Source organism: Nomascus leucogenys, chromosome 12, assembly GCF_006542625.1.
Source record: "Nomascus leucogenys isolate Asia chromosome 12, Asia_NLE_v1, whole genome shotgun sequence".
Classification (NCBI taxonomy): Eukaryota; Metazoa; Chordata; class Mammalia; order Primates; family Hylobatidae; genus Nomascus; species Nomascus leucogenys.
Window position 1 is genome coordinate 40,766,331 of NC_044392.1, and position 25,239 is coordinate 40,791,569.

General features: G+C 43.4%; 1 protein-coding gene across 2 annotated transcripts; it reads left to right on the forward strand.

Moving 5' to 3' along the window:
- CD48 (CD48 molecule) lies at positions 1 to 24,025 on the forward strand. 2 transcript variants are annotated; one of them, XM_003282262.4, is made up of 4 exons: positions 1 to 169; positions 17,597 to 17,899; positions 21,356 to 21,622; positions 23,681 to 24,025. In XM_003282262.4, exons 1-4 carry the CDS (start codon positions 88 to 90, stop codon positions 23,758 to 23,760), a joined length of 732 nt encoding a protein of 243 aa, XP_003282310.1. In that variant the 5' UTR covers positions 1 to 87; the 3' UTR covers positions 23,761 to 24,025. The 2 variants fall into 2 exon arrangements, with proteins under 2 accessions (XP_003282310.1, XP_004092792.1); XM_004092744.2 differs by lacking the exon at positions 23,681 to 24,025 and having other exon boundaries at positions 21,356 to 22,398.
- The last annotated feature ends 1,214 nt before the right edge of the window (positions 24,026 to 25,239 follow it).

Genomic DNA, 25,239 nt, shown 5'->3' on the forward strand with positions numbered 1-25,239 from the left:
TTTGGTTAGTTCCGTTTTTAGCCCCGGCCTCTTTCTAGCCAGGCTCTCAACTGTCTCCTGCGTTGCTGGGAAGTTCTGGAAGGAAGCATGTGCTCCAGAGGTTGGGATTCGTGTCTGGCTCTGGAATTGCTACTGCTGCCTGTGTCACTCCTGGCGACCAGCATTCAAGGTACTTTCCACCAACTCTCTGCCTGTGATTGTGCACTGAAGGCATGGTCAGTTGGGAAAGGGGAGATAGGATGTAGTTCAAACCTAGAAGCCAGATCTGGTGTCTGGAAAGCAGGTATTTCCATTCCAATAGCATGGCCATGGCATGGTTGGGGAGCCCTTCTTAGCACTGATGAATTGAGCTTCATCTCCTTTCCCAAGGGGATGTGACCAAAACAGGAACCTGGGGAGAAAGAGAAGTAGGCTCCTCATATTTTGTCCCATGGTTGGTGGTCCATGAAGTTGTGGAAAAGTGTTTGTTTTTTCATGTTGAATAAGAAGAACCTCTACACTGACAGCTGCCGCATTTTATGCTCAGACACACTGTACTCCCTTAGGCATTCTTTGAGACCTCTGTACGTGTGAGGTGCTGTGTCCTGAGCCAAGGTAAATGATGTTGTCATTGACCCAGAGAAAAGATAGATCAAAATTGTAGGAAGAAAGCTTGGAAAGGATTGCTGTCTGGGGTATCTGAATGAGGGTCTGAGAAGAGGCTGGAAGTGTGTCAGCATCAAAGGAACCTTAACACATCTGATTGCTAAGAGTTAAGGTCCATTCCTCTGCCACAGCCTGTTTGGTCCCTGGCGTGTGACCAAGGGCTGAGCTAACTTTCCTTCTCCTGTTAGAGTTGCCTTCCCCTCTTTCTTCATCCAGTACCTCTCTTCTTATGCCAGCTGAGAAACAGCAGTGAAGCCTTTGACTTTCTTGCTATTCCCCCAAGTAAATACTCAAGTCTTTTTAAAGGGCTTTAATGCTCACCACTCTGAGTAAAACAGTAAAAATGAACAAACATGCGATAGTTACACAGTGGCATAAAATGATGATAGTTTGTAACTTTTGGGGAGATGAGGTGGAATGTGTGGAGGATTGGTCTCTCACATACTCTACCTCTCAGGTAGAGTCTTTCGGTTCATGACTGTGTGAGTCTACAGCTATATGGGTTCTGTGGGCCTGACTCAATGCATAGGACATTGGTATGACCTTGGGAGTGGGGGCTGACGTGAGGTATTCATCTAACTATTGGGAAAAACAGGGTTGCCAATGAGAATTGGAATATTTTAGGACTTCCTCTAGGCCTACTGAAAACATCCTGACAGTTGATCTTTCTCTGACTTCTTTTCTAGGCTTCATCTTGGTCATTTATTCTTCTTTGAAACAATCAGACCACACCTGATTATGTTATCCTTTGAATGGATAATGCTGGTTTTGATGAGGTTAGGTTATCTATTTCTATAACCTGGGTTAGTAAAATACAAATTAAGCACTCACTGTGTGTCAGACATTGTGCTAGGCCTTTTGCATACTTTTTCATTTAACTTTCATTGGAAAATAGTGAGGTGGCTATTATTATCTACATTTTTCAGATGAGAATACTGTCTTGCAGAGAGATTAAGAAATTCTCCTAAGGGCACACAGGTCTAACTTCCAAACCATTTTATTATGATTATGCCTTTCCTAGACTAAGGCGAGGGAATCTTGATGAAGGTCAACGTGTCTAAATCTCTTAATTTTACTGTTTGCCTTAAAAGAGGCGTTTTCTCTTACCTCTGGGCTTATGTACATGCCTTCTTTCCACCTAGATTTCCCTCCCTCCTCCCGTCTCCCTGCCTCTATTTTAGGCTTCTGTTTTCATGTGACTTCTTCTTGGACTGTCTGCCTGTAACTATGTTCCGAAGGCATGGTTAGATGGGCACCTCAGGCTCCAGATTATGGTTTGTGAATTGCTTGGTTGATCATCTGTTTCCTTGAACTTTTTGAGGACAGAAACCATGTGCAGTGTTGTGCTGCTGAACTTAGCACAGGCCTGGAGTGTGGCATGTGCTCAATAAATAATTGTTACACAAATGAATGAACAACTTCAAAAAACTTCCTTTTGGACTACACATCCATATCTTCCTGAGAAGTGCAAGTAGTTCTCTCCTCTGCAGTAAGGGATGCTTCTGTGGAAAAGTTTGAGAAGCACTCTTAGCTCTCTTCTTCCTTCTCTCCTCAGACTTGGGTTTCTCAGTTCTTTGGTTTCAAGGCAATGATTTAGGGCATGCTCCACAACTAGCCAATTCCCCATCTGTCCACAACACTTAGCAGGATGAAGTAGAAAGAGTATTGTACTAGAAATGAGATGACCTATGTTCTATCTGGGTTCCATGCTGTGGGATTTTCAACAAGTTATTAAACCTTCCTGAGCCTCAGCTTCCTCAACTCCATAATAGGTATAATAATCTGTTCCTCATTTCTTCAAGGGGTTGCTATTAAGATCAAATAAAATAAAAAATGTGCAATTGCCTTGCAATTATGACACACACAGAATCTTATACAGATGAAAACCTGGGAAGAGCATCAGTAAATTCTTAAGCCCCAAGCACTCTCCTAAGCCCAAGACCAGAACTTCTGTCTCTTAAACATCTTCTCTAGACTCTCCAGACACGTGTCTAAAACTTAACTCATCATCTCTGTTTCCACTATGTATTGCTATTTAACAAGCTGCCACAATACCGTGGCTTAAAATAATAACAATGATTACTTTGCCCACAGATCTGGGGGAAGATTGTTCATCCTGTCTCACTTTCATGTGCTTTTCGTGTGCTTACAATCAGATCATGGTGTGGCCTAGAGTCATGCAAGGCTCTCCACTCACAGGGCTACTGCCTGAACTGAGGGAGGCTCAAAGAGCTGAGTGGCTGGTACCATTCAGCAGAAGCCTCCCAGAGTTGGTGTCCCAAGAGAAATACGCAAATGCTGTATGGTCTTTTCTAAGCTAGCTTTGCAGGTCACACATCTGGTGTATTCCATTCATTGAAGCCATCACCAAGCCTACTCAATTTCAAGGTGAAGGGGCACAAAGTCCATCATTTGATGAGAGGACCATCAAAAAATTTACAGACTTAAAAAAAAATACTACAATCCTTCTTCCACCAAACCTACTGCTCCTCCACTGTTCCCCACCTCCATAAATGACATCTCCACTTGTCTAGTTGCTCAGGCCAGAAGTCTAGGAGTCATCCTTGATTCTTTTCTTTCCCTTGCTTCTCATGCCCAATGAGTAAGTCCTGTTAATTCTACTTTCAAAAATATCTCTCAAATATGTCCAATTCCATCCAGCCCCATACTACCTATCTTAGATCAAGCCACCATTTTCTCTTATCACCAATTTCCACAATGATCCGCTATCCTAACTGCTCTATTTACTGCGTTCTCTCTAGCTAACCTGTTCTCTACCCTGATGTCGGTATACATTTTCTAAAATGGTTCTCTGTTTGCTTCAATCTTCTGCTTAAAATCTTCAGTAGCCACTGTGGGAAATGAGAAAGCAGAAGCTGTGAGCGTAAAGTTCACATTTCACAGTAAGCTCACTTCCTACCCTCCTTAGTCTATGTTCTAGCCAGTGAGCTACTTCCTATTCCGCAAATGAATCTCATTTTCATATTTCTGGGCGTTTGATTCTTCTTCCCTCTTGTTGGAATATTCACTACCCCCAGTCGTCATCTTTCCCTGGTTTCATCCCACTTAGGCTAATTCCTCGTACAGAAGCCATTCTCAACCCCCAAATTCAAGTGATGGGCTCCCTTTTATATGCCCTCTAAGCATCCCGTACTTTCCTTTTCCTAACACTTATCACCAATAGCGGAAGAATCTGATTAATTGTGTCCATTCACTGGAATGAAGCTCAAGGGAAGGAGCTGCATCTATCTATTGTATCCTTACAGAGCCAAGCACATAGTAACTGCTTACTGTGTAGTTATTCGATGAGTGAATACATGAGGAAGTTCATGTACACATGTATGCATGGAGGGATGGGTGGATGGAGGGAGGAAGAGAGCAAAGGAAAGAGGGAAGGAATAAATTTTGAGTCATTGTTTCAGTCAAGCTGGGGTCTCAGAGTAGCTCTTACTGGCCCTGATAAATTCTTTCTCCCATTTCCCACAGTGGCTATTTCAAACTTTCACCCTATCCTCAAGGCCCCTTACCTCACTCCTCTGCCCTCTCAGCAAAGCATGGGCTCCTTCTTTGCAGAAGAAATCGAAACTAGAGACCATTAGGCAGGAAGCCCTTCAACTTCCTGCCCACTATCTTCAAACTGGTAACTTTTCTCCACCACCAGCTGTCTTTCCTCCTCCTCTTTTCCCTCAGAGGATGAAGTATCCCTCCTCCCACCCAAGACCTATGCCATCAACTCTGCTCTGAGCCCCACTAGCCCAGGCTCACCGATCACCTCCCTTCTCTTCATGTCTTCCCTCCACTGAATCCTTTCCTTGGCCTACCATAGCTTAGGGCTTTCCCTACTTGAATAACAAAAACAAAATACTCTAGTTTTTCAGGACCCTTTACATACTGCCCTACCATTCTTTTTCCCATTCAAATTGCAATGTCTGAAGAGAAGAGTCTATTTTTATTGTTTCTCCTTCCTCACCTTCAGATTGCATTGCAGTGTTGCCCACTGAACTCATTATAGTTCCCATCTCAAAAAATAGTAGCCTGCTCAGCTTCTCACCAAGACACAAACCTGAGGTCTTGGTAGCTATTGCAAAATTACTTCCTAAAAAGGGTTGTACAGGCTTGTTAAATATTTAATCTTATGAGAGAGCTCCAGGTAACTCTGTCTCCACATCCTTAACACTCATCTTCTTTTCTTCCTTAAGAGTTTTACTAGAACCCATGTGCGTTGTTTTTATTATTTTTATTTTTCTCAATATACAAGAAAACCAAAGAAGCCAACCATGTGTCTTGTTTTGTTGGAGTAACCAGAACTTACTCTTTAAAACCTTTCTCTTTCCTGGGGAGACTCTTTGGTATGGGATTACGACTTCCTTTTATCTGAATTTTTTCCTGTTACAATTCTGTTTTTCTACAGGCAAGAAACATGGGTGGGCACAGGCAGGATCTGGTTATATTTCTTCTTCTTTTTTTTTTTAAAGTGAAAGCGAGTTTATTAAGAAAGTAAAGGAATAAGATCCAGCTTTGCTGCTTTATCCCAAACATCCAGACATATCACCAAATACTTGCTATTAGAATTAAATCAAAATAGTAGTTTTTTAAAAGGTTGCTTCAGCTACTTCGTAAAAGATGGAATTGTTAAGAAGGCAAATCAAGATTTTATCAGCAGTTAATCACTTCTTTATTTCTCAGTAAGAAGTTACAGCCAACCATCAGGACAGCCTTTTTGGAATTGTTACACATGGGTGGTTAAGGAGGGAGAGAAGAAAGATACAATACTGTATGCTTACCTGTCATCAGCACTCATAATATACTGAAATGTGCTGGGCGTGGTGGCTCACACCTGTAATCCCAGCACTTTGGGAGGCCGAGGCAGGTGGATCACCTGAGGTCAGGAGTTTGAGACCAGTCTGACCAACATGGTGAAACCCCATATCTACTAAATACAAAAAATTAGCCTGGTGTGGTGGTGCATGCCTGTAATCCTAGCTACTTGGGAGGCTGAGGCGGGAGAATTGCTTGAACCTGGGGGGCGGAGGTTGCAGTGAGCTGAGATTGCACCACTGAACTCCAGCCTGGGTGACAAAAGCGAAACTCCATCAAAAAAAATTATATATATATAAATGATCTGTCTGGTGTTACTACCTGCCTCTGTCATCAGACAGCGGATTGCACTATCTTCCTGAGTGTATGTCTGAGACATGCTGGGGAGTCTGCCAAGGATGACCTAGCTCAGTACTTCTCAACCAGGGTGAACGTGGGAGAATTTTGTCCCTCAAGGGACATTTGGCAATATCTGGATACATTTTTGGCTGTCACAACTGGACAAGTGTTACTGGCACCTAGTGGGCAGATACCAGGGATGCTGGCAAACATCTTACAATGCACAGAACAGCCCCCTACAAAAAAGAATTATGTGGCCCAAAATGTCAATAATGTCAAGACTGAAAAACATTGATCTAGACTGCCTATTATGACCACTTCTATTAATTCATGTGGAAACAAGTAACAGAAGGAGAACACATCTGGGATATGTCTAGTGATTTTAAAATCCTAGAAAGAATGTCCTCCTAGGCTGTATGCTCAAAGAGGCCAGAGACTGTATCTGCCTTGCTGACAGCAGAGTCTAGCACAGTGCCAGGCATGTTGTGGTTGTGCAATGACTGTTGCTGGCTTGAACTGATTCTGTAAGTGGTATTATAGGGCATGGGCCGGACCAATCAGAAGCACTGTAGAAATGAATGCGTAGGTTATTTCTGTGTACAAACCGGGACAGGGTAAGTGCTTAATAAATGTTTGTTGAATAGATAGATGAATGGTTGGAAGGCTGAATGAACAGGAACTTGAAAGCCCTGGGGTCACAGACATTTTTATCTTTTAGTGGTTGAGAACGTTTTTGGAAATGATGGATATGTGGAAAGTGAACAGCTAGTATATACCATGTGGAAGAGTACAACTGAGTTTTTGTGTGGCAGCATATGACACCAGAGTGATATAGGACATATTTCCTCTTCTTCTATCTTTAGCTTTCATTCCACAGCTCTTTTTTAGCCTTTGTATACATATTCTAAGTTCTCCCTCCACAAAAAGGACCAAAGGACCGCCCTTCATCTTGTACTTTGTCCTGATCATCTTTTCTTTCTCCTTATCTTACCAAACCAGGTTTTTAAAAATAACCCGAGGCTTATACAATTTGGAGCATTCTCGTGAAAAAGAAAAATAAAGAACAAAACTGTAAATACAAATAGGAACAAAAATAAATTCAGTTAGAATTAAAAAGAAAAGAAATCCCAGGGAATTAGTTCAAGTTTAAAAAATACAAATACTACAAAGAACATGACAGCAGAAAAAATAGCACCATATTTTTAGTTAATGAAATGCCTTCATGCTTCCATAATACTTTGCTACTGAATAGCTCTGGCCGTTGTTCACTTCCAACCTGCTTTCTCCTCTGCTTCCCACTTGCAGCCCGATTGCAACATGTCCATGGCCATTGCCGGTGAGTCAGTGCAGAGGCCAGCAGGAACATTCCTGGATGCCATTTCTTCACTGAAGTGGGTAGAAGGAACTTCACATACAAGAGTTTGCAACCCTCATATGTGTGTCCCATTAACCCCAACTAAGTACTTCCCATTTCTACTTCCCCTTGGCCAGACCTCAAAATACCCATAACTGAGACACCACCCAACAAAAATGGAAATGTGATGAAGGGATGATAGAGTAGACAGAGGCTGTGGTCTAGTTAATGTTTAAGATATGTTTTGTAAAATGGATTACATGAATACTGCTAGGGCTCCTACAGGGCCATCCAAGAAGCCCTGAAGCTTCAGCTTCATCACTTTCACAGGAAATCTGCCTCTGATCCAAACTTTGTGAAATAATAGTTTATACAGTCTCCACTTTGTTACCTTCTAATAACTCGCTTCTAAATACATTGTAAATGCACACACAAGACATGAGCCACTTTTATAGGAAATCTTTTTTTTTTACAGGACAAGACATTATTAAAAACTAAAATGTCTTCATCTACTCTCCCCAATCCCACACTCTCTCTGATTGTGTCTCTCAACACCCAATCCCCTTGTGCATTCCACACTACCCACTCACCGCCTCCTTGCTGTTGTTTATGTATGGCAGGCAAATCCCTGCCCCAGGGCCTTTGCTCTGGCTCTTTCCTCTGTCTGGGTCCCTCTTACCCCCGATATCCTCTTGGCCACCTCTCTCCTCCAAGTCTTTGCTCAGATGTGACCTACTTATCACCTTATAATGAAGTTCACCCTTTTACCCCTACCAGTACTCGTGACTCCCCTTACCTTATTCTAGGTTTTCTACTCTGTCGTGGCAATTATCATCTCCTTACATACTATATAGTGTGTTCGGTTAGTGTGTTGATGGCTTACGTTTTTTCACCCCACTCTAACGCGAGCTCTGTTAAGGTAGTGATGTTTGCTGCATGTACCATAGGTATGCTAATTCTTCTCTCTTCAAACCTCCAGCATGAGCTAATGGCTCCAGGACCAAACTACACTTTACCTATCATTCTCCAGGTCCTCCCCTGTCCACTACAGCCCCTCACCCTCCTGTCGTTTCAGTTCCTCAACCAGTCTGCATCGATATGCGCCGTTCAATCTTACCTTTTTTAAAAGAATTTAAGGATGCTTGTACTCAGTATGGTCCTGCTTCTCCTTAAGTTAAGATGGTTTTACAAACTTTTTGTACTGAGGTCACTTTACTTCCTTTAGATTGGGACCTTTTGGCAACTGAGGTCACTTTACTTCCTTTAGATTGGGACCTTTTGGCAAAAGCTGTTCTAACCCCATCTCAACACTTACAGTTCTGTATTCCGTACCTGATGGTCAGAGGAGGCCCGTTTGCAGGCTCAGCTAAATAGCAGTAATGACATTCTAATTACTCAGGCTCAGCTCACAGGCTCCAATAGTTTCTCTGATGCTTATGCCCAATTAAACTTTGATGCCCTTACCACACAACAAGTAACAAAGGTGTGTATAAGAGCGTGGGATAAATTACACTCTCCAGGCCAAGCTCCTGTTTCTTTTACCACGGTTCAACAAAGTCACTCTGAATTATACCCTGATTTTTTGGCTAAATTACAAGATGCTGTTCAAAAATCTGTCTCTGATGAGCGCACTCAAGGCATTCTCCTTTGTATGTTAGCTTTTGAAAATGCAAACCATGAATGTAAAATGGCCATGCGTTCTGTCCAATGGCAAAATTTACCTGATCACGAGGTGTTGCCTGCATATATTAAAGCTTGTGAAGGCATTGGATCAGATACCCACAAAGCTATTCTGTGGGCACCGGCCATGAAGGACGCCAACCAAACTGGTCCCATTAATTCTTCTCTTGGAGCCCGCTATAATTGTGGCCAACTTGGTCATATTCAAAAAAATTGCACTGTTAAAAACTTACAAGCGGCCAAGTCGGTTCAACAAAAGGCCAAATGCTGCTCCTACTGTTTGCCCACGTTGTTGCAAAGGTAAACACTGGGCAAATGTTTGCCGCTCTAAGTATGATATAGACGGAAACCCCCTACCACAATGCCACGGAAGCAGGGAGCGGGGCCTGGGACGGCCCCAACATCAAATAGGACACTTCAAACTCAGACTAACGTTGCGTTTCCGCTTCAGGTGGTCCCAATGCAACCCCCAGCACAAACAAATCTACCTACAGCCAAACCAAATAGGTCCCAGCCTCTACTTCTGTCTCAGTACAATGCTTGTCCACCTCCACAGTAGGAGGCGGGACGGTTGATCTCTGTAGTACTATTCCTCTAAATTTACTTCCTGATCCTTTGCCTTTGATTGTCCCCACGGAGGTCACTGGCCCTTTACGTCAAGGTTCGGTGGGCCTGGTGTTAGGTAGGGCATCCACCTCTGCTAAAGGAATCACCATTTATACTGGTCTCATTAATTCTGATTCCATTGATGAGATTAAATTAATTGTGTCTGCCAAGGTTCCTATTTCCATTCCGGCCGGTGAATCAATTGCTCAATTGCTTTAAACAAAGGAGATAAGACACGTGGCCCAGGGATAGGCTCCGGCGGTGAAAAGGCTGCTTATTGGATTAATGTAATTTCTAAATGGCCCACCTGCACCATACGCATTCAAGGAACAATGTTTGAGGGCCTAGTAGATACTGGTGCTGATGTTTCTGTTATTTCCTCTAGTTTATGGCCTTCCTCTTGGCTTAAACATCCCGCTAATGTAGGACTAGTAGGTGTTGGAAAGGCCGAGGAAGTTTATCAGAGCACATTTATCTTGCCTTGCACTGGACCTGATGGTCAAAAAGGTACAATTCAGCCCTATATCATGCCAATTCCCACTAATCTTTGGGGTAGAGATTTACTGGCACAACAAGGGGCTGAAATTAATATTCCACATAACTCTTTTAGTGCTCCCAGTCAGCATATGATGGAAAATATAAGGTTTGTTCCTGGACTCAGTCTCGGTCCAAAGCATGAAGGGATTACTAAACCCCTCCCAGTTACTATAAAAGAAAACAGGGCTGGTTTAGGTTATCCATTTTAGTGGTGGCCGCTGCCACACCTCCTGATCCCATTCCCTTACAATGGAAATCTAAAACTCCCGTTTTGGTTCAGCAGTGGCCGCTTTCTTTTTTTTTTGAGACGGAGTCTCGCTCTGTCGCCCAGGCTGGAGTTCAGTGGCGCGATCTCGGCTCACTGCAAGCTCCGCCTCCCGGGTTCACGCCATTCTCCTGCCTCAGCCTCTCTGAGTAGCTGGGACTACAGGCGCCCGCCACCACGCCCGGCTAATTTTTTTGTATTTTTAGTAGAGACGGGGTTTCACCGTGGTCTCGATCTCCTGACCTCATGATCCGCCCGCCTCGGCCTCCCAAAGTGCTGGGATTACAAGCGTGAGCCACCGCGCCCGGCCTAGCAGTGGCCGCTTTCTAAAGAAAAACTGGAGGCTTTAAATCAGTTGGTTTCTGAGCAGTTGCAACTTGGAAATGTGGAACCTTCTCTTTCCCCTTAGAATTCTCCTGTGTTCCTAGTAAAAAAGAAATCAGGCAAATGGCAGATGGTCACTGATTTAAGGGCCATTAACACTGTAATTAAACCTATGGGGGCCATCCAGCCTGGCATGCCTGCCCCTGCTTTAATACCTAAAAATTAGCCTCTCGTAGTTATTGATCTTAAAGATTTTTTTCAATATTGCTTTACATAAATCAGATTGTGAAAAATTTGCTTTTACTGTACCATCTATCAGTAATCAGGAGCCTGCAGCTCGTTATCAGTGGAAAGTATTTCCTCAAGGAATGCTAAATAGCCCTACAATCTGCCAGCTTTATGTTGGACAATTGCTTTCACCAGTTCGAGCCCAATTTCCTGAGGCCTATATTCTTCATTATATTGATGATATTTTAATTGCTGCCCCCACTGATAAAGAATTAATTGACTGTTACCAAATTTTGAGCTGCTGTTTTACAGAGGCTGGAGTACACATTGCTCAAGATAAAATTTAACAGACAACTCCTGTTCAATATTGAGGAATGTTGGTCAATAAACAATGTATTCAACCTCAAAAAGTTCAAACTAGGAGAGATTCTTTAAAAACTTTAAATGACTTCCACAAACTTTTAGGTAACATTGATTATTTAAGACCTACTTTAGGCATTCCAGCCTATGCACTGTCTAACTTGCTCTCTATGCTGTGGGGAGATTCCGATCTCCACAGCGCCAGGATTTTGACCCCTGAGGCTTTACTAGAACTGGAATTTGTAGAAGAAAGAATCCAGACCACCCAGTTATCTAGAGTACAGCCGTTTCAGCCTTTTCAGCTTCTAGTTTTTGCTTCATTACACTCCCCTACTGGACCAATAGTTCGACATAATGATTTAGTGGAGTGGTGTTTTCTTCCTCATTCTGTGTCAAAAACTTTGTCTGTTTATCTAGACCAAATAGCCATATTAATTAGACAGGCTCAGTGCAGAATACTTCAAATTTCTGGATTTGATCCAAATATAATTGTAGTTCCTTTAAATCGGCTTGAAGTTCAAGCTGCCTTTCAACATTCTGTACTGTGGCAAATTCGCTTGGCTGATTTTACTGGTGTTATTGACAACCATTATCCAAAAAACAAATTATTTGATTTTATAAAAATGACGTCTTACATGGTTCCTCGATTAACCAAAAATCAAGCCATTCCTGAGGCCGTTACAGTGTTCACTGATGGCTCCAGTAATGGCAATGCTGGCTATATAAGTCCTACAGACAAACTTATTTCTACCTCTTATACTTCTGTTCAAAAGGTAGTTAATTGCTGTGATTACTGCCTTACAGGATTTCCCCAAACCTTTAAATATTGTCTCAGATTCCGCTTATGTTGTACATGCCACTAAAAATATAGAAACTGCTACTATCAAACATATTGATAATTCTGAATTGACTTCTTTATTTTCAAGGTTACAACAGGCAGTTCGCCAATGTAGACACCCTTTCTATATTACACATATTAGGTCTCATACCACTTTACCAGGACCCATGTCTGCTGGTAACCATAAAGTCGACTGTTTGGTCTCTTTTACAACCCAAGAAGCTCAGGAGTTCCATAATCTCACTCATGTCAATGCCGCTGGCTTAAAAGATAAATTTGCTTTTACCTAGAAACAGGCTAAGTTTATTGTGCACAGCTGCCCTCAGTGCCAGGTCTTCGAACTTCCAAATCAGGAAACTGGTGTTAATCCTAGAGGCCTAACTCCTAATGCTTTATGGCAAATGGATGTGACTCATGTTAGCTCGTTTGGCAGACTGTCATATGTGCATGTCTCAGTAGATACCTTCTCAGGTTTTATCTAGGCTACTTGCCAAACAGGGGAAGGCATGGCCCATGTTTAAAAACATCTGTATTCTTGCTTTGCAGTTATGGGGCTTCCACATGAAATAAAGACAGACAATGCCCCTGGATATGTTAGTAAGGCTTTCAATTCATTTATACAACAGTAAGGAATTTCCCATATTACTAGAATCTCTTACAATCCTCAAGGACAGGCTGTGGTGGAACAGGCTAATTGCACTTTAAAAACCCAATTGTCCAAACAGTCTGAACAACCAAAACATGATTTAACTATTCCACACTCCCAGTTACATTTGGCATTGTTTACTTTAAATTTTTTAAATGTTCCTAAAGATAATACTCTAACTGCAGCCAAACGCCATTATACAGGCAAAAAATTTTCCTTAAACGAAGGCAAGCCAGTGTTATGGAAAAACTCCCAAACCAATACCTGGGAACCTGGCACAATGATGATAATGTAGGGAAGAGGCTATGCTTGTGTTTCACCAGGAGATCATCAATCCCCTGTCTAGGTACCCACCAGAAGACTCAAGCTTCAGGTGAATACTGACAACTAAAACCACAGACAAAAAACGTCTGTGTCAGAGACTGCCTTCAGATGTGGTGAGATCTGTGCCGACTCCTCAGAAACAGGCACACCAAATCACCATAGGTGTAAATCAATCCTCCCTGATGGCAATGGAGACCCATCTAACTAATCCCACTTCTCCTGATTACTTTTCTTTTTCTCCTTACAAACCTAAAAATCTCACAATTTCCATTAGCCTGAAAATAACATCCCTCTGTTCTTCTCTTCCTCCTTCAGCACTCAATCTCGCTTACCCTAGGTTTTATTTAATGATTCTCCTCCTTATACTTTCTGTCTCACCAGTTTCCTCTCACACTGATTTACCTGCTACACATAATTATTCTTATTCGGCTTCTGTGCCTTTTCCTCCACTTATTCGACCTCTCACCTAGATAGATGCTCCTGCAGAAATCTACACTAACAATAGTGTGTAGGTGCCTAGAGCCACAGATGACCATTGCCCTGCTCAACCAGGAGAAGAAGGCACTGCATTTAATGTTACCATAGATTATAAATAACCCCCTCTGTGCCTCAGACATCCTTCTGGTTGCATCCATCTAGAAACTCAATTCTAGGCTGCTTATCTTCCGAAAACATAAGCTACAGATAAAACAGGACGTTTAGTCTCTGGCCTCTCCCTTTCTCCTTTAAAACAAATGAAAGGAGGAGTAATGGGAGATACCCCATACTTTCAATATAAGCCTGCAGGAAAACCATGCCCTAAAAATTTTGAGGGCCCATCTAAAACTTTAATTTGGGAAGACTGTGTTAACTCACATGCAGTAATGTTAAAAAAATGACTCATATGGTTTAGTAATAGACTGGGCACCAAAGGGCTATTTAAAAAACAATTGCTCCTCTAGTGGAAGGGAATGCCTGGAGGCTACTTATTTTATTTCTTATCAGGAGAACGAGAATCATCATTCTACTTTGCATAGGAGGATCAACTCATTCTTTCCCTTAAAATGGGAAGATAAAGGCATTACCCCGCCCTCCCCCCCAGGCCTTATATGATACTCTCCATTCTGAGCCCAGAACACCCAGAACTTTGGAAATTGGCTATTGCCATGTCTGGACTGTGAGTATGGGAAGGGAAAACTATTTTGACTGTTGTTCCCACTACTGTCTGACTCTCTCAGTATCAACCTATACCCAGATATTCTGCTTTACTTACCTCCAACCTGACTATTCCCATACAGAGTTGTGTTAAGCCTCCTTACATGCTGTTAGTAGGAAATATCAAAATTTGGACAAATAATCAAACTGTCCAATGCATTAATTGTCATCCATACACTTGTATTAACTCCCATTTTGACTCCAGGAAAAGTGTAATGTTGGTTCGAGCTCGAGAAGGAATCTGGATTCCAGTAACTTTACCTAGACCTTGGGAATCCTCCCCCTCAATACATTTAATTAATGAAGTGCTACAGCAAATTCTAAAAAGATCTAAGAGATTTGTTTTCACTTTAATCGCTGTTATCACGGGCCTAATTACAGTCACTGCAGTGGCCACCACTGCTGGAATGGCATTACATCAATCTATTCAAACAGCTCATTTTGTTAATGATTGGCAAGCCAATTCCACCCAAATGTGGAATTCTCAACAAGGCATCGATAAAAAACTGGCAAGTCAAATTAATGATTTAAGACAGTCTGTTATTTGGCTTGGAGATCAGGTAGTGAGTCTCAAACATCACATGCAAATGCAGTGTGAGTGGAATACTTCGGATTTCTGCATCACCCCGTATTCCTATAACGAGACTGATCATTCATAGGAAATGGTCAAAGGACACCTTCTAGGTAGAGAAGATAATTTATCATCGGACCAAACTAAATTAAAGAAACAAATTTTTGAAGCCTCTCAAGCTCACATATCCATCGTGCCTGGAGCTGAGGCGTTAGATCAGGTGGCAGAAAATATTTATGGGTTAAACCCCATGACTTGGATTAAGTCTATTGGGGGCTCCACTGTAGTAAATTTTGGAATTATGTTTCTCTGTTTAATCAGCTTGTTTTTAGTGTGCCGGACCACTCAAAGAATCCTGTGTCAAAATCGAGAGAACGAACAAGCCTTCATCGCCATGGCACATTTATATAAAAAGAAAGGGAGAGATGTTGCAGGAAGTCAGGGACCCCCAAATGGAAAGACTGGCTGAAGCCATGGCAGAAGAACGTGGATTGTGAAGATTTTATGGACATTTATTAGTTCCCCAAATTAATACTTTTATAATTTCTTATGCCTGTCTTTACCGCAATCTCTAAACATAAATTGTAAAGATTTCATGGACACTTATCACTTCCCCAATCAATACCCTTGTGATTTCCTATGCCTGTCTTTACTTTAGTCTCTTAATCCTGTCAGCTGAGGAGGAGGTATGTCACCTCATGACCATGTGATCATTGCATTAACTGCACAAATTGTGGAGCATGTGTGTTTAGACAATATGAAATCTGGGCACCTTGAAAAAAGAACAAGATAACAGCAATGTTTAGGAAACAAGAGAGATAACCTTAAACTCTGACCGCTGGTGAGCCAGGCAGAACAGAGCCATATTTCTCCTTTCAAAAGCAAATGGGAGAAATATCGCTGAATTCTTTTTCTCAGCATGGAACATCCCTGAGAAAGAGAATACGTGCCTGGAGGTATAGGCTTATAAACAGAATCCCCAGGTATGCCTGTCTCTTATGGTCAAAACTGCAGAGGTGAAATAGACTCCAGTCTCCCATACTGCTCCCAGGCTTATTAGGAAGAGGAAATTCTTGCCTAATAAATTTTGGTCAGACCGGTTGATCTCAAAACCCTGTCTCCTGATAAGATGCTATCAATGACAATGGTGCCCGAAACTTCATTAGCAATTTTAACTTTGCCTTGGTCCTGTGGTCCTGTGATCTCACCCTGCCTCCACTTGCCTTGTGATATCCTATTACCCTGTTAAGTACTTGATGTCTGTCACCCCACCTATTCACACATTCCCTCCCCTTTTGAAAATCTCTAATAAAAACTTGCTGGTTTTTGTAGCTTGTGGGGCATCACGGAACCTACTTACATGTGATGTCTCCCCCAGATGCCCAGCTTTAAAATTTCTCTGTTTTGTACTCTGTCCCTTTATTTCTCAAGCCAGACGATGCTTAGGAAAAATAGAAAAGAACTTATGTGAATATCAGGGCAGATTCCCCGATAGCTGCTTAGTTCATTGATGTATCCCAAGTGTCTCAAATAGTGCCTGACAGATAGTTCTCAACAAATATTAACTTTTAATCATCCTTTGGCTTACCCTAGTGGTCAACTCCTCCAAAGAGATTTTTCTTAGTATTTTCTCCATTTTCTATCCCTACTCTCCAGATAGGAATATATTCCCATAGCACACTGTGTTTATTGTCAGGACTCAGGAAGCAATGCCCCAAAATGACGGCCTCAGAAGCAGCCTCAGAAGTGAAAGTTTTTCTCTGACCTTCTCCTGCCCTCCTATCAGTCCCATTCTCCCCTAGGCTAGCCATAGACACTGGAATCCCTCTTTCCCAAGGTGGGCCATAGAAGCAAATACCCCTTTTCCCCAAAGCCAGCCATAAAACTTAAATATACCACCCTAACTTTCCTTGAGCCTTTCTCTGTAAAAAAAAAAAAAAAAAAAAAAAAGCTATAAAGAAATTATCTGACCTATCTTGTTTGACTGTGAATCATAAGACCCCCGTTCTAGAGAGGGCCTGCCCCATAAGCAGGAGGAAAGAAAGAATCCGGCACAGAAAGGCCAAGCAAAATCTAGAAAGACAGGCCTTACTGGGTTTCCCCCAGTCAGTCTATTGGCATTCGATCATACCCTTTTTGTCCAATCATATTTCTCCATGACTGTCCATACTTTGTTGAACCTAAGCATAAAAATGGACAATTTGCCCTGTATTTTTGGCTCTTCATTCTGAAGGCTCTGCTTACACGTTAAGTTCATCTGTATGCCTTTCCTCCTTAATCTGCCTCTTGTCAGTGATTTTTGGCAAACCTTCAGAAGGTGAAGGGGAAGCTCTCTCTTGGTCCCTATATTACCTTTATTATAGTCATCAAGATATTATATTAGGATTATTTGTTTGTGTGTCTGTCCTCCCACATTGGTATATTAAGTATTTTTAAATAGAATCATGTACTTTTTATGTCTATGCCTCTAGGACTAACAAAATGCTTATTGAACTGAGAATAGACAGGAACCACAAGACCAGAGAGGAGATATGACTTGTCATCAGTTTATTTGAAAGTCTACTGGTATGAAAGTAAGGGAGAGAGCCAGGCCCAACCTTGGTTGGCCTTACTCAATTCTTTCATTTTCTGGGGACAGTACTAGATTAATTATAAGCAACATCCCCTTCCCCCATGCCCACTTTTCAAGCTCCAACTTTTCTTGAATTCCTGAGTAGGAGACCTGGACCTCCAGTGAAAACCATACTCACTGCTCCTAAGCAGAAATCCCTTCCTTCTCACCTGTTCCACCAGCCCAGGCTATACCCTGGGCCTGTCAGCAACACTGCCTTCTCTAGGGCAGGTCTCACTCTGACTCTCATTGGCAGGTCACTTTGTACATATGACCATGGTCTCCGGCAGCAACGTGACTCTGAACATCTCTGAGAGCCTGCCTGAGAACTACAAACAACTAACCTGGTTTTATACTTTCGACCAGAAGATTGTAGAATGGGATTCCAGAAAATCTAAGTACTTTGAATCCAGATTTAAAGGCAGGGTAAGACTTGATCCTCAAAGTGGTGCACTGTATATCTCTAACGTCCAGAAGGAGGACAACAGCATCTACATTATGAGGGTGTTGAAAAAGACTGGGAATGAGCAAGAATGGAAGATCAAGCTGCAAGTGCTTGGTGAGTCAGGGGAGCCAAAGAGCAAATCCCCACTCCAGTGGCCCCGGATGGACCACTGTGGGGCTTCCTGGGAGGCATGGGGCACTCTCGGGGAGGAGGAGAGAAAAACCCCAGGACAGGTTTGATTCATTTTTCCTTGATCCAATTCTATTTGGGAGTGAGCCTAGGTCAACAGATCCCCAAATTAATAATCTTAGGACATTTAACACCTCTTCTGAAGTTAGTGAGTCTAAGCTTTGAAGAGAAGGAAAACTAGAGATTTTTCCTATTTCCTTCATTTTGTCCTGTGATCAACCTAAATCAGCTCAGCTCATCTTAATTATATCTCTGAAATTAGGCTTCATTGGACTTAAGAAAAAAAGAGAATGTATTAATATAAAGAATGGGGCAGGAGTTATCAGGAGAATTTTTCAACTTTCATAATGGGCAGGACAAAAAACTTCCACTCATAGCTCCAGTCTAACCAGTGTATATGGAATAAGGACTCAGGCATTATACCTGGAGCCAGACAGACTTGGGTTCAAAACTCTGGTCAGTGGCTCACTAGCTGTGCAGCCTTGAAAAAAGATCTTCACATCTCTGTGCACATATTAGGTAAGATTCTTTTGATAGGAAGTAACAGAAAGTAATTCAATGTACTTTTACCAAAAAAGGAGAATTTAGTTTAAGAAACTAGGGCTATTTAAAGCAATTCAAAGAGTTTAAAAGAGCTAGGAAGGGCTGAAGGGGAGAAGATTGAAAACCAGGTTCAGGCCAGAACCCCTAGCTTCAGGAATCTGTGGACTGTGCCTATGGATTTGGATTCCTGCCATTTTACATGTTATCTCTCAAAACTTAGACTTTTGCTCCTCTGAGTTTCAATTCTCAGGGCAATTTAAAGAGAGAGAAACTGATAGTCCCAATTTAGTTCAGGTATGTGTACCTGATCTAAACATTTTTGGTGAAAGGATCGGATTATAAGGCAGAAACATGGATAAAGGCAGGGCTCCAGGGGTTGGGGTATGCAATTCTTGTAGAAGAGCGGGGCTAAATAATCCAAGAGTGGTGTTCGCTTGAGAGCCTTGGGTTCTTCATCATATTATGAGAATAATTCTACTTACCTTTTAGGATGTTATTAGAGTCAAAGTAGATAAGGAAAGTGAAAACATTTTTTAAAATGTCAAAACATTTTAAAAATGTCTTCATCTGCAAATGAAGAGTGTTGTATACATTCAAGCTCCACCAGCCAGACAGTCCCTGATCCAAGCAGTCAGATTCCCTTTCTAACTCTTCTTCCATGTCATATGGGCTGAAAAATTCAGAAAGTTCTGGGAACAAAAAGATTCAAGGTCTCTTACAGTGGTGTTCTGGTTAACAAGCTCTACAAGATTAAAAAAAAAAAAAAGCCCTCAAGTGTATCATTTACCAACTTTGTAATTTCTGTAGTTTAAATACCACTACCACAGTTGATTTCAATAAACTAATGGTTTCACAAAAAGCTTGCAAAATTTCTGAGTACTTAAAAATCCACAAACTGGCTTGGGCTTCAGCACATCCTGCCTGAGGGTAAGATTTCCAGGATGTGATTAGCAGAAAAAATGGTCCTGTGGTCCAGCCCAAGCATTTCTGACAGCTCAAAGTGAGCATCTTGGAGCTGGACAACCCAAGCTGGCTCAATTAATTCCATCAGCAAAGTGCCCAGTGCTGTGCTGATCACCATGGGAAATGCAGAAGGAGTGTAAGATATGAGGCTAGAACACAGGAAGTGGTGAAAACCAGGATAAAAATTACTCAATTAAGGCATATAGGGGAAGTCCAGTCAATTTTTATCACCTCTGTAGTCTGAGCAATCTCTTAGCAATCTGAGGTCATCTTCACAGAGGAGGCAAAACTAGAGTTTTAGAGACCAGATTGGTAGAGCTTCTAGAGCCCCTCCACACATACAACCAAGAGGCAAGCTCTGATCTGGTCGATTCTGCCATCTTTTAATCTTATGGGGTTTGAGTTGCATTGATTCTGCAGATGTTTTGCCCTTGACCAGAATGAAAAGATCTCAGAGGATTGCAGGTAAACCAGCCTTAGCCAAGGAAGGACCAGATGCTGGGACTATCTCTCATTCTCTCTGGCAGCACTACAACAGTGATAATGGTAAAATGACCTCTAGAATGTATGCAATACTTACACTCTGCAAAAATCAATTATCCATGACAGGTGACATTTTATCTTACTAACATTGTGCGATGAGGTAGAGTCAGTTTACAGATGACAGCAAGTGGGTTAGCTACCTTGCCTCATGTCACTCCACTAGAGTCAAGTCCAGGACCCAGGCTGGTCTCACTCCAAAACTAGTGTTTTTGTGCCTGCTTGCCTCCCTCCCTCCCTCCTTTTTCTTTTTCTTTTCTTTTCTCTCTTCCTTTCTTTCTTTCTTTTTTTCCTTTCTTTCTTCCTTTCTTTCTCTCTCTCTCTCTTCCTTTCTTTCTTCTTTTTTTTTTTTTTTTTGAAGGTCTTCTCCTTACCCAGGCTGGAGTGCAGTGGTACAGTCATAGTTTATTGCAGCCTGGAACTCCTGGGCTCCAGCAATCCTCCTACCTCAGCCTCCTGAGTAGCAGGGACTACAAGTGCACACCACCACACCTGGCTACTTTTCTTTTCCTTTTTTTTTTTTTTTTAGAAACTGAGTCTGTCTATGTTGCCCAGGCTGGTCTCTAACTCCTGGCTGCAAGCAATCCTCCTGCCTCAGCCTCCCAAATTGCTGGGATTACAGGTGTGAGCCGCTGCATCCGGCTGTGTTTTATCCTTTCTGTCTCATAACTACTTCATTCATCCTTTCATGAGATACTTATAGAATACCTGCCATGTGGCAAGGATTGTGCTAGACATGGAGATACCAAAGTTAGCAGACCAATCTGTTTATCACAATTGATGTGGCTGGAAGTTACATGAAGTTCTTCTCTGTAGCTCTGCCAGAGTCTAGAATGCCGGCACCTGCACTGGATGGTTGTGCAAAGGACTTTGCCACGCACAGGCAGGTACCTCTTACCTTAGGACTCTTGCTGAATCTGAGCACTATAATTGGAGAGACAGACCAGCCAAGGTGCCTGCCATGAACCATTGCTAGAGAAGGGTCCCTGAGCATCTCAGACAGTTGGTATACTGCCTGACCCCAGCAAGTCTCTGGGCTGTGCATTCAGGCTCACACATGATCATAACCCCATTTTGTTCCCAGAGCATATAATGGACTGTGGCGCCCCCTCCAGGACCCAGCTTAGCTTCACTGCCTAGGAGCCGCTCTTGCAGTCTGTGCGGCCTCAGGAGGTCAAGGCTGCTCACTAGCTCCCTCTGTAGAACTTCCTCTTCATGACTCTGCCTCCTGTGGCACTCAGGCCCCTTCCCTGGATCCTTTCGTTCTTTGTTGGCTAAACCTTCACAGCATGAATACTTCACTTTCTCATCTTATAACATCCTCCTCACTTTCAGACCCTGTACCCAAGCCTGTCATCAACATTGAGAAGATAGAAGATGTGGATAACAACTGTTATCTGAAACTGTCATGTGTGATACCTGGCGAGTCTGTAAACTACACCTGGTATGGGGACAAAAGGCCCTTCCCAAATGAGTTCCAGAACAGTGTGCTTGAAACCACCCTTAAGCCACATAATTACTCCAGGTGTTATACTTGCCAAGTCAGCAATTCCGTGAGCAGAAAGAATGGCACGGTCTGCCTCAGTCCACCCTGCACCCTGGGTAAGAAGGACCCCTGGGAGCTGAGGGGGGCACAGGGTAACTGGAGTTCTTTTGAACGAAGAAAGGCTGGGGGTCCTACTCAGCCTCCTTGCACAGTGTGGTGGTGAATCCCTAAGGTGTCTGGGAGAGCTGGGAGATGTGGGTTCTGCCACCAGCTCTACCACTACCTCCCAGCCGGCTCACCTCAACTTTGTGGGGCTCAGTGTTCTCACCTGCAAAGGACGTTTGGCAGAGATCTCTGATACTCCTCTTCCCTCTCCCGCTCTAACAAAGCATAGTCCTACCCTCTGATGCCAGGGTCATCGTAGAGTAGTCTGAAACATCAGGGTGAGCAGGGAGAAGGAAGGGCAAGTGGGCGAGCAGCTGTCTAGAGGGGCTTCTTTAGACAGCCGAAGTCAGCCAAGGAAAGAGGGACCGAGGTCATTAGACAGCCAAAGTCAACCAAGGAAAGAGGGACTGAGGAGACGGGTCTGAGAGAGGCCATCGAGCAGGCGTGAGAGCCTGAGCCTCAGGTGAAGCTTCTCCTCCCCAGGCTGATGTTCCTAGATGAAGTTAGGAAGCCAAATTCCCCTGTCTCCTGGGAGGATCCACTCATTGGAGTGTCACACCTGGCTCTAGATCACGCCTACACTGGTGCTAGCATGGGACAGCTAAGGCTGTGGGTTTTACAGTCAGTCATACCTGGGGTCTAGGACTGTCACTTACTAGCTAAACAAGTTACTTAGCTTCCCCAAGTCATCCTCTTCCTAAATAAAGGACAAAATAACAGTTCTTATCTCGTGCTAAGGATTCAATGAGACAAGACACGTAACCTGACTATCACAGTGGCTGACAAGTCCTTAGTAAGCGGGAGCTAAATGAGACGCAGTCTTTTAGAGTTTTGGGGACCCTTAACAAACTTGGATCAATATCTCCAGCATTCTGGGCCCCCTACCCTCCGCAATCCTGAAGTCAGATCCCTGAGCCCTAGCATACACATTCTTCTAGAATAACTCAGACCTGAGGTGCTCACATTCACCTGTGACCCCTGTCATGCCCAGTCATCAGGGATCTTGGCCTCTGAGAACGCTGCTGTTTTGTGGTCTTCCTGGGCTCTGTTTACCCTCCTTATCTGCACTGATTTCTTTATCTCTACTCCCACATGTGGACTACGGAGAGTGTATGCTCTTCCTTATTCTTCGTAACTAATTGGCCCTGTCTCTACCAGCCTCTCCTGATATGCCCTGCTCTTCTGCCACCACAGACCCACTGTGACAGTTTGGTATCTGACCATGAGAACACAATTTGGCTGGTGGTTCATACACCGCCCTCATCAATATCACATCCTGAGATCCAGAAAAAGGAAGAAGCACATTCCCTGTCCTCTATAAAATGGGTGTGATCGTTCATCTGAAGAGAGGATAAAAGCAATAATAAATCCATTTTTTTTGGAAGGATAAACCCTTCTGTCATTTTTTAGTCACCCAAATTACCCTAGAAAGCCCCCTCAAACTCCCTTCCCTATTGTATCACTCATTCCTTTTTTGTTTTGATTTTCTCCAGCTCAGCCCTTCCCCACCCCAGCATCTAAGCTTTCCTTCCATCCTTTTTCTTTTTCTTTCCTTTTCTGTGTTCCTTTCTCTTCCCTTCTTCCTCCTAGTTGGTGCAGATACTTAGTGGGGTGGAGAAACAAGGAAAGGAAGTGGTCCTTTTCTCTCTAAAGTCAGCTGTGCATTGTATCATGTGGTCATCTGTCTGTACCTGAAGATCTACCCTACACCTCGTTGATGTCCAGAGTAGGGGAGCAATGCTTTCCCAGGCCACAGATATGTCGAGGTAACCTTTGAGCACAGGACCCAGGTAAGCCAGTGATATTTAAGGAATTTCTGCACTTTTTATAGTTTATGTTTGGGGAGATTGAGGAAAAGAATGTCCCAGGCAAATAGGATGGGATTCAGGGAAGAAATTCATTCCCCTGCTCTGTGAGCTCCCACATCAGTGTCCAGTACACTTGCCCCTTCTCAATACATTAGTCAAAATAAAGATACCTAAGTGTATAGGGTTTTCTTGCTCTTTCAGCCCGGTCCTTTGGAGTAGAATGGATTGCAAGTTGGCTAGTGGTCACGGTGCCCACCATTCTTGGCCTGTTTCTTACCTGAGATGAGCTCTTTTAACTCAAGCAAAACTTCGAGGCCAGAAGATCTTGCCTGTTGGTAACCATGCTCCTCACCAGGACAGAAACTGTATAGGCTGACCGGAAGCGTGCTACTGAATTATCAACGAGGATTTTCAAGTTAACTTTTAAAAACCGTTATTATTTAATTTTCTATCCCTTTGTTGTTTTCTAGTACACATATAGAGATATGCATGCTTTTTTCCCACCAAAAATTGTGACAACATTATGTGAATGCTTTATTATTTTTTAAAATAAACATTTGGCCTTCCTTCCCTCCTTCCTTCCCTCCTTCCTTCCCTTCCCCTTCCTTCCCTTCCCCTTCCTTCCCTTCCCCTTCCTTCCTTCCCCGTCCTTCCTTCCTTCCTTCCTTCCTTCCTTCCTTCCTTCCTTCCTTCCTTCCTTCCTTCCTTCCCTTCTTTCCTTCTTTTTTCTCTCTTTCTCTCTTTCTTTCTTTTCTTCCCAGGCTGGAGTACACGCGGCTCGCTGCAAACTCCCTGCATCCGGCTCCCGCGGTTCTCCTGCCCTGGCCTGCGGGCTGCCTCGTATTGCCGGCGCGCGCCAACACCCCTCCCTGCTTTTTCTCCTTTCGCTGGAAGACCAGTTTCGCCATGTCGACCAGGCCGCTCTCCAGCTCCAGACCTCCGCTGGTCTCCCCGCCTCGGCCTCTAGAGGTGCTGGGACTGCAGACGGAGGCTCGCCCACTTGGTGCTCGGTGTTGCCCGGGCTGCAGTGCGGTGGCGTGGTCTTGGCTCGCTGCGGCCTCTGCCTTCCCAGCCGCCTGCCTTGGCCTCCCAGGGTGCTGGGATTGCAGCCTCTGCCCGGCCGCCACCCCGTCCGGGAGGTGGGGAGCGTCTCTGCCTGGCCGCCCATCGTCTGGGTTATGAGGAACTCCTCTGCCCGGCCACCCCGTCTGGGAGGTGAGGAGCGCCTCTGCCCGGCCGCCCCGTCTGGGATGTGGGGAGCGCCTCTGCCCGGCTGCCCCGTCTGGGAGGTCTACCACAGAGGCCAGAAGCAATGTGGGGGCTGGACGTGGTGGCTCACTTCTGTAGTCCCAGTACTCTGGGAGGCCGAGGCGGGTTGATCACTTGAGGCTAGGAGTTCGAGACCAGCCTCGCCAACATGGCGAAACATATGAAAAATACAACTGACAAACCAACAAACCAACCAAGCGACAACAAAACAGGTCTACCCTGGAGGCATACTCTAATTTTTTCTATTTTCCTCCCTTTCTGATCTTTTATCCCACTTTCTTTTTCCTCCTCTTCCTTCTCCTTCTTCTTTGTCAAATAGAGGATTGAGTTATTATCATTGATCCATACAAAGTCCCTCTCTCATTTATTTTCTTTAATTCCCACCCCCCATTTCTATTCCCCGTCTTCCCATGTGCAACCTTCCTAATATGTTTGATATGCATCTTTTTGTTTGTATGTACTTTTAGAAAATGTTTATTGTTTTGTGTGCA

Excerpts from the sequence above, each read along its gene's own strand:
- CD48 (XM_004092744.2), top strand. The coding sequence starts at position 88 with ATGTGCTCCAGAGGTTGGGATTCGTGTCTGGCTCTGGAATTGCTACTG. Across the intron at positions 170-17,596 it reads CCTGGCGACCAGCATTCAAG|GTCACTTTGTACATATGACC; the intron begins GTACTTTCCACC and ends TCTCATTGGCAG. Across the intron at positions 17,900-21,355 it reads GATCAAGCTGCAAGTGCTTG|ACCCTGTACCCAAGCCTGTC; the intron begins GTGAGTCAGGGG and ends CCTCACTTTCAG.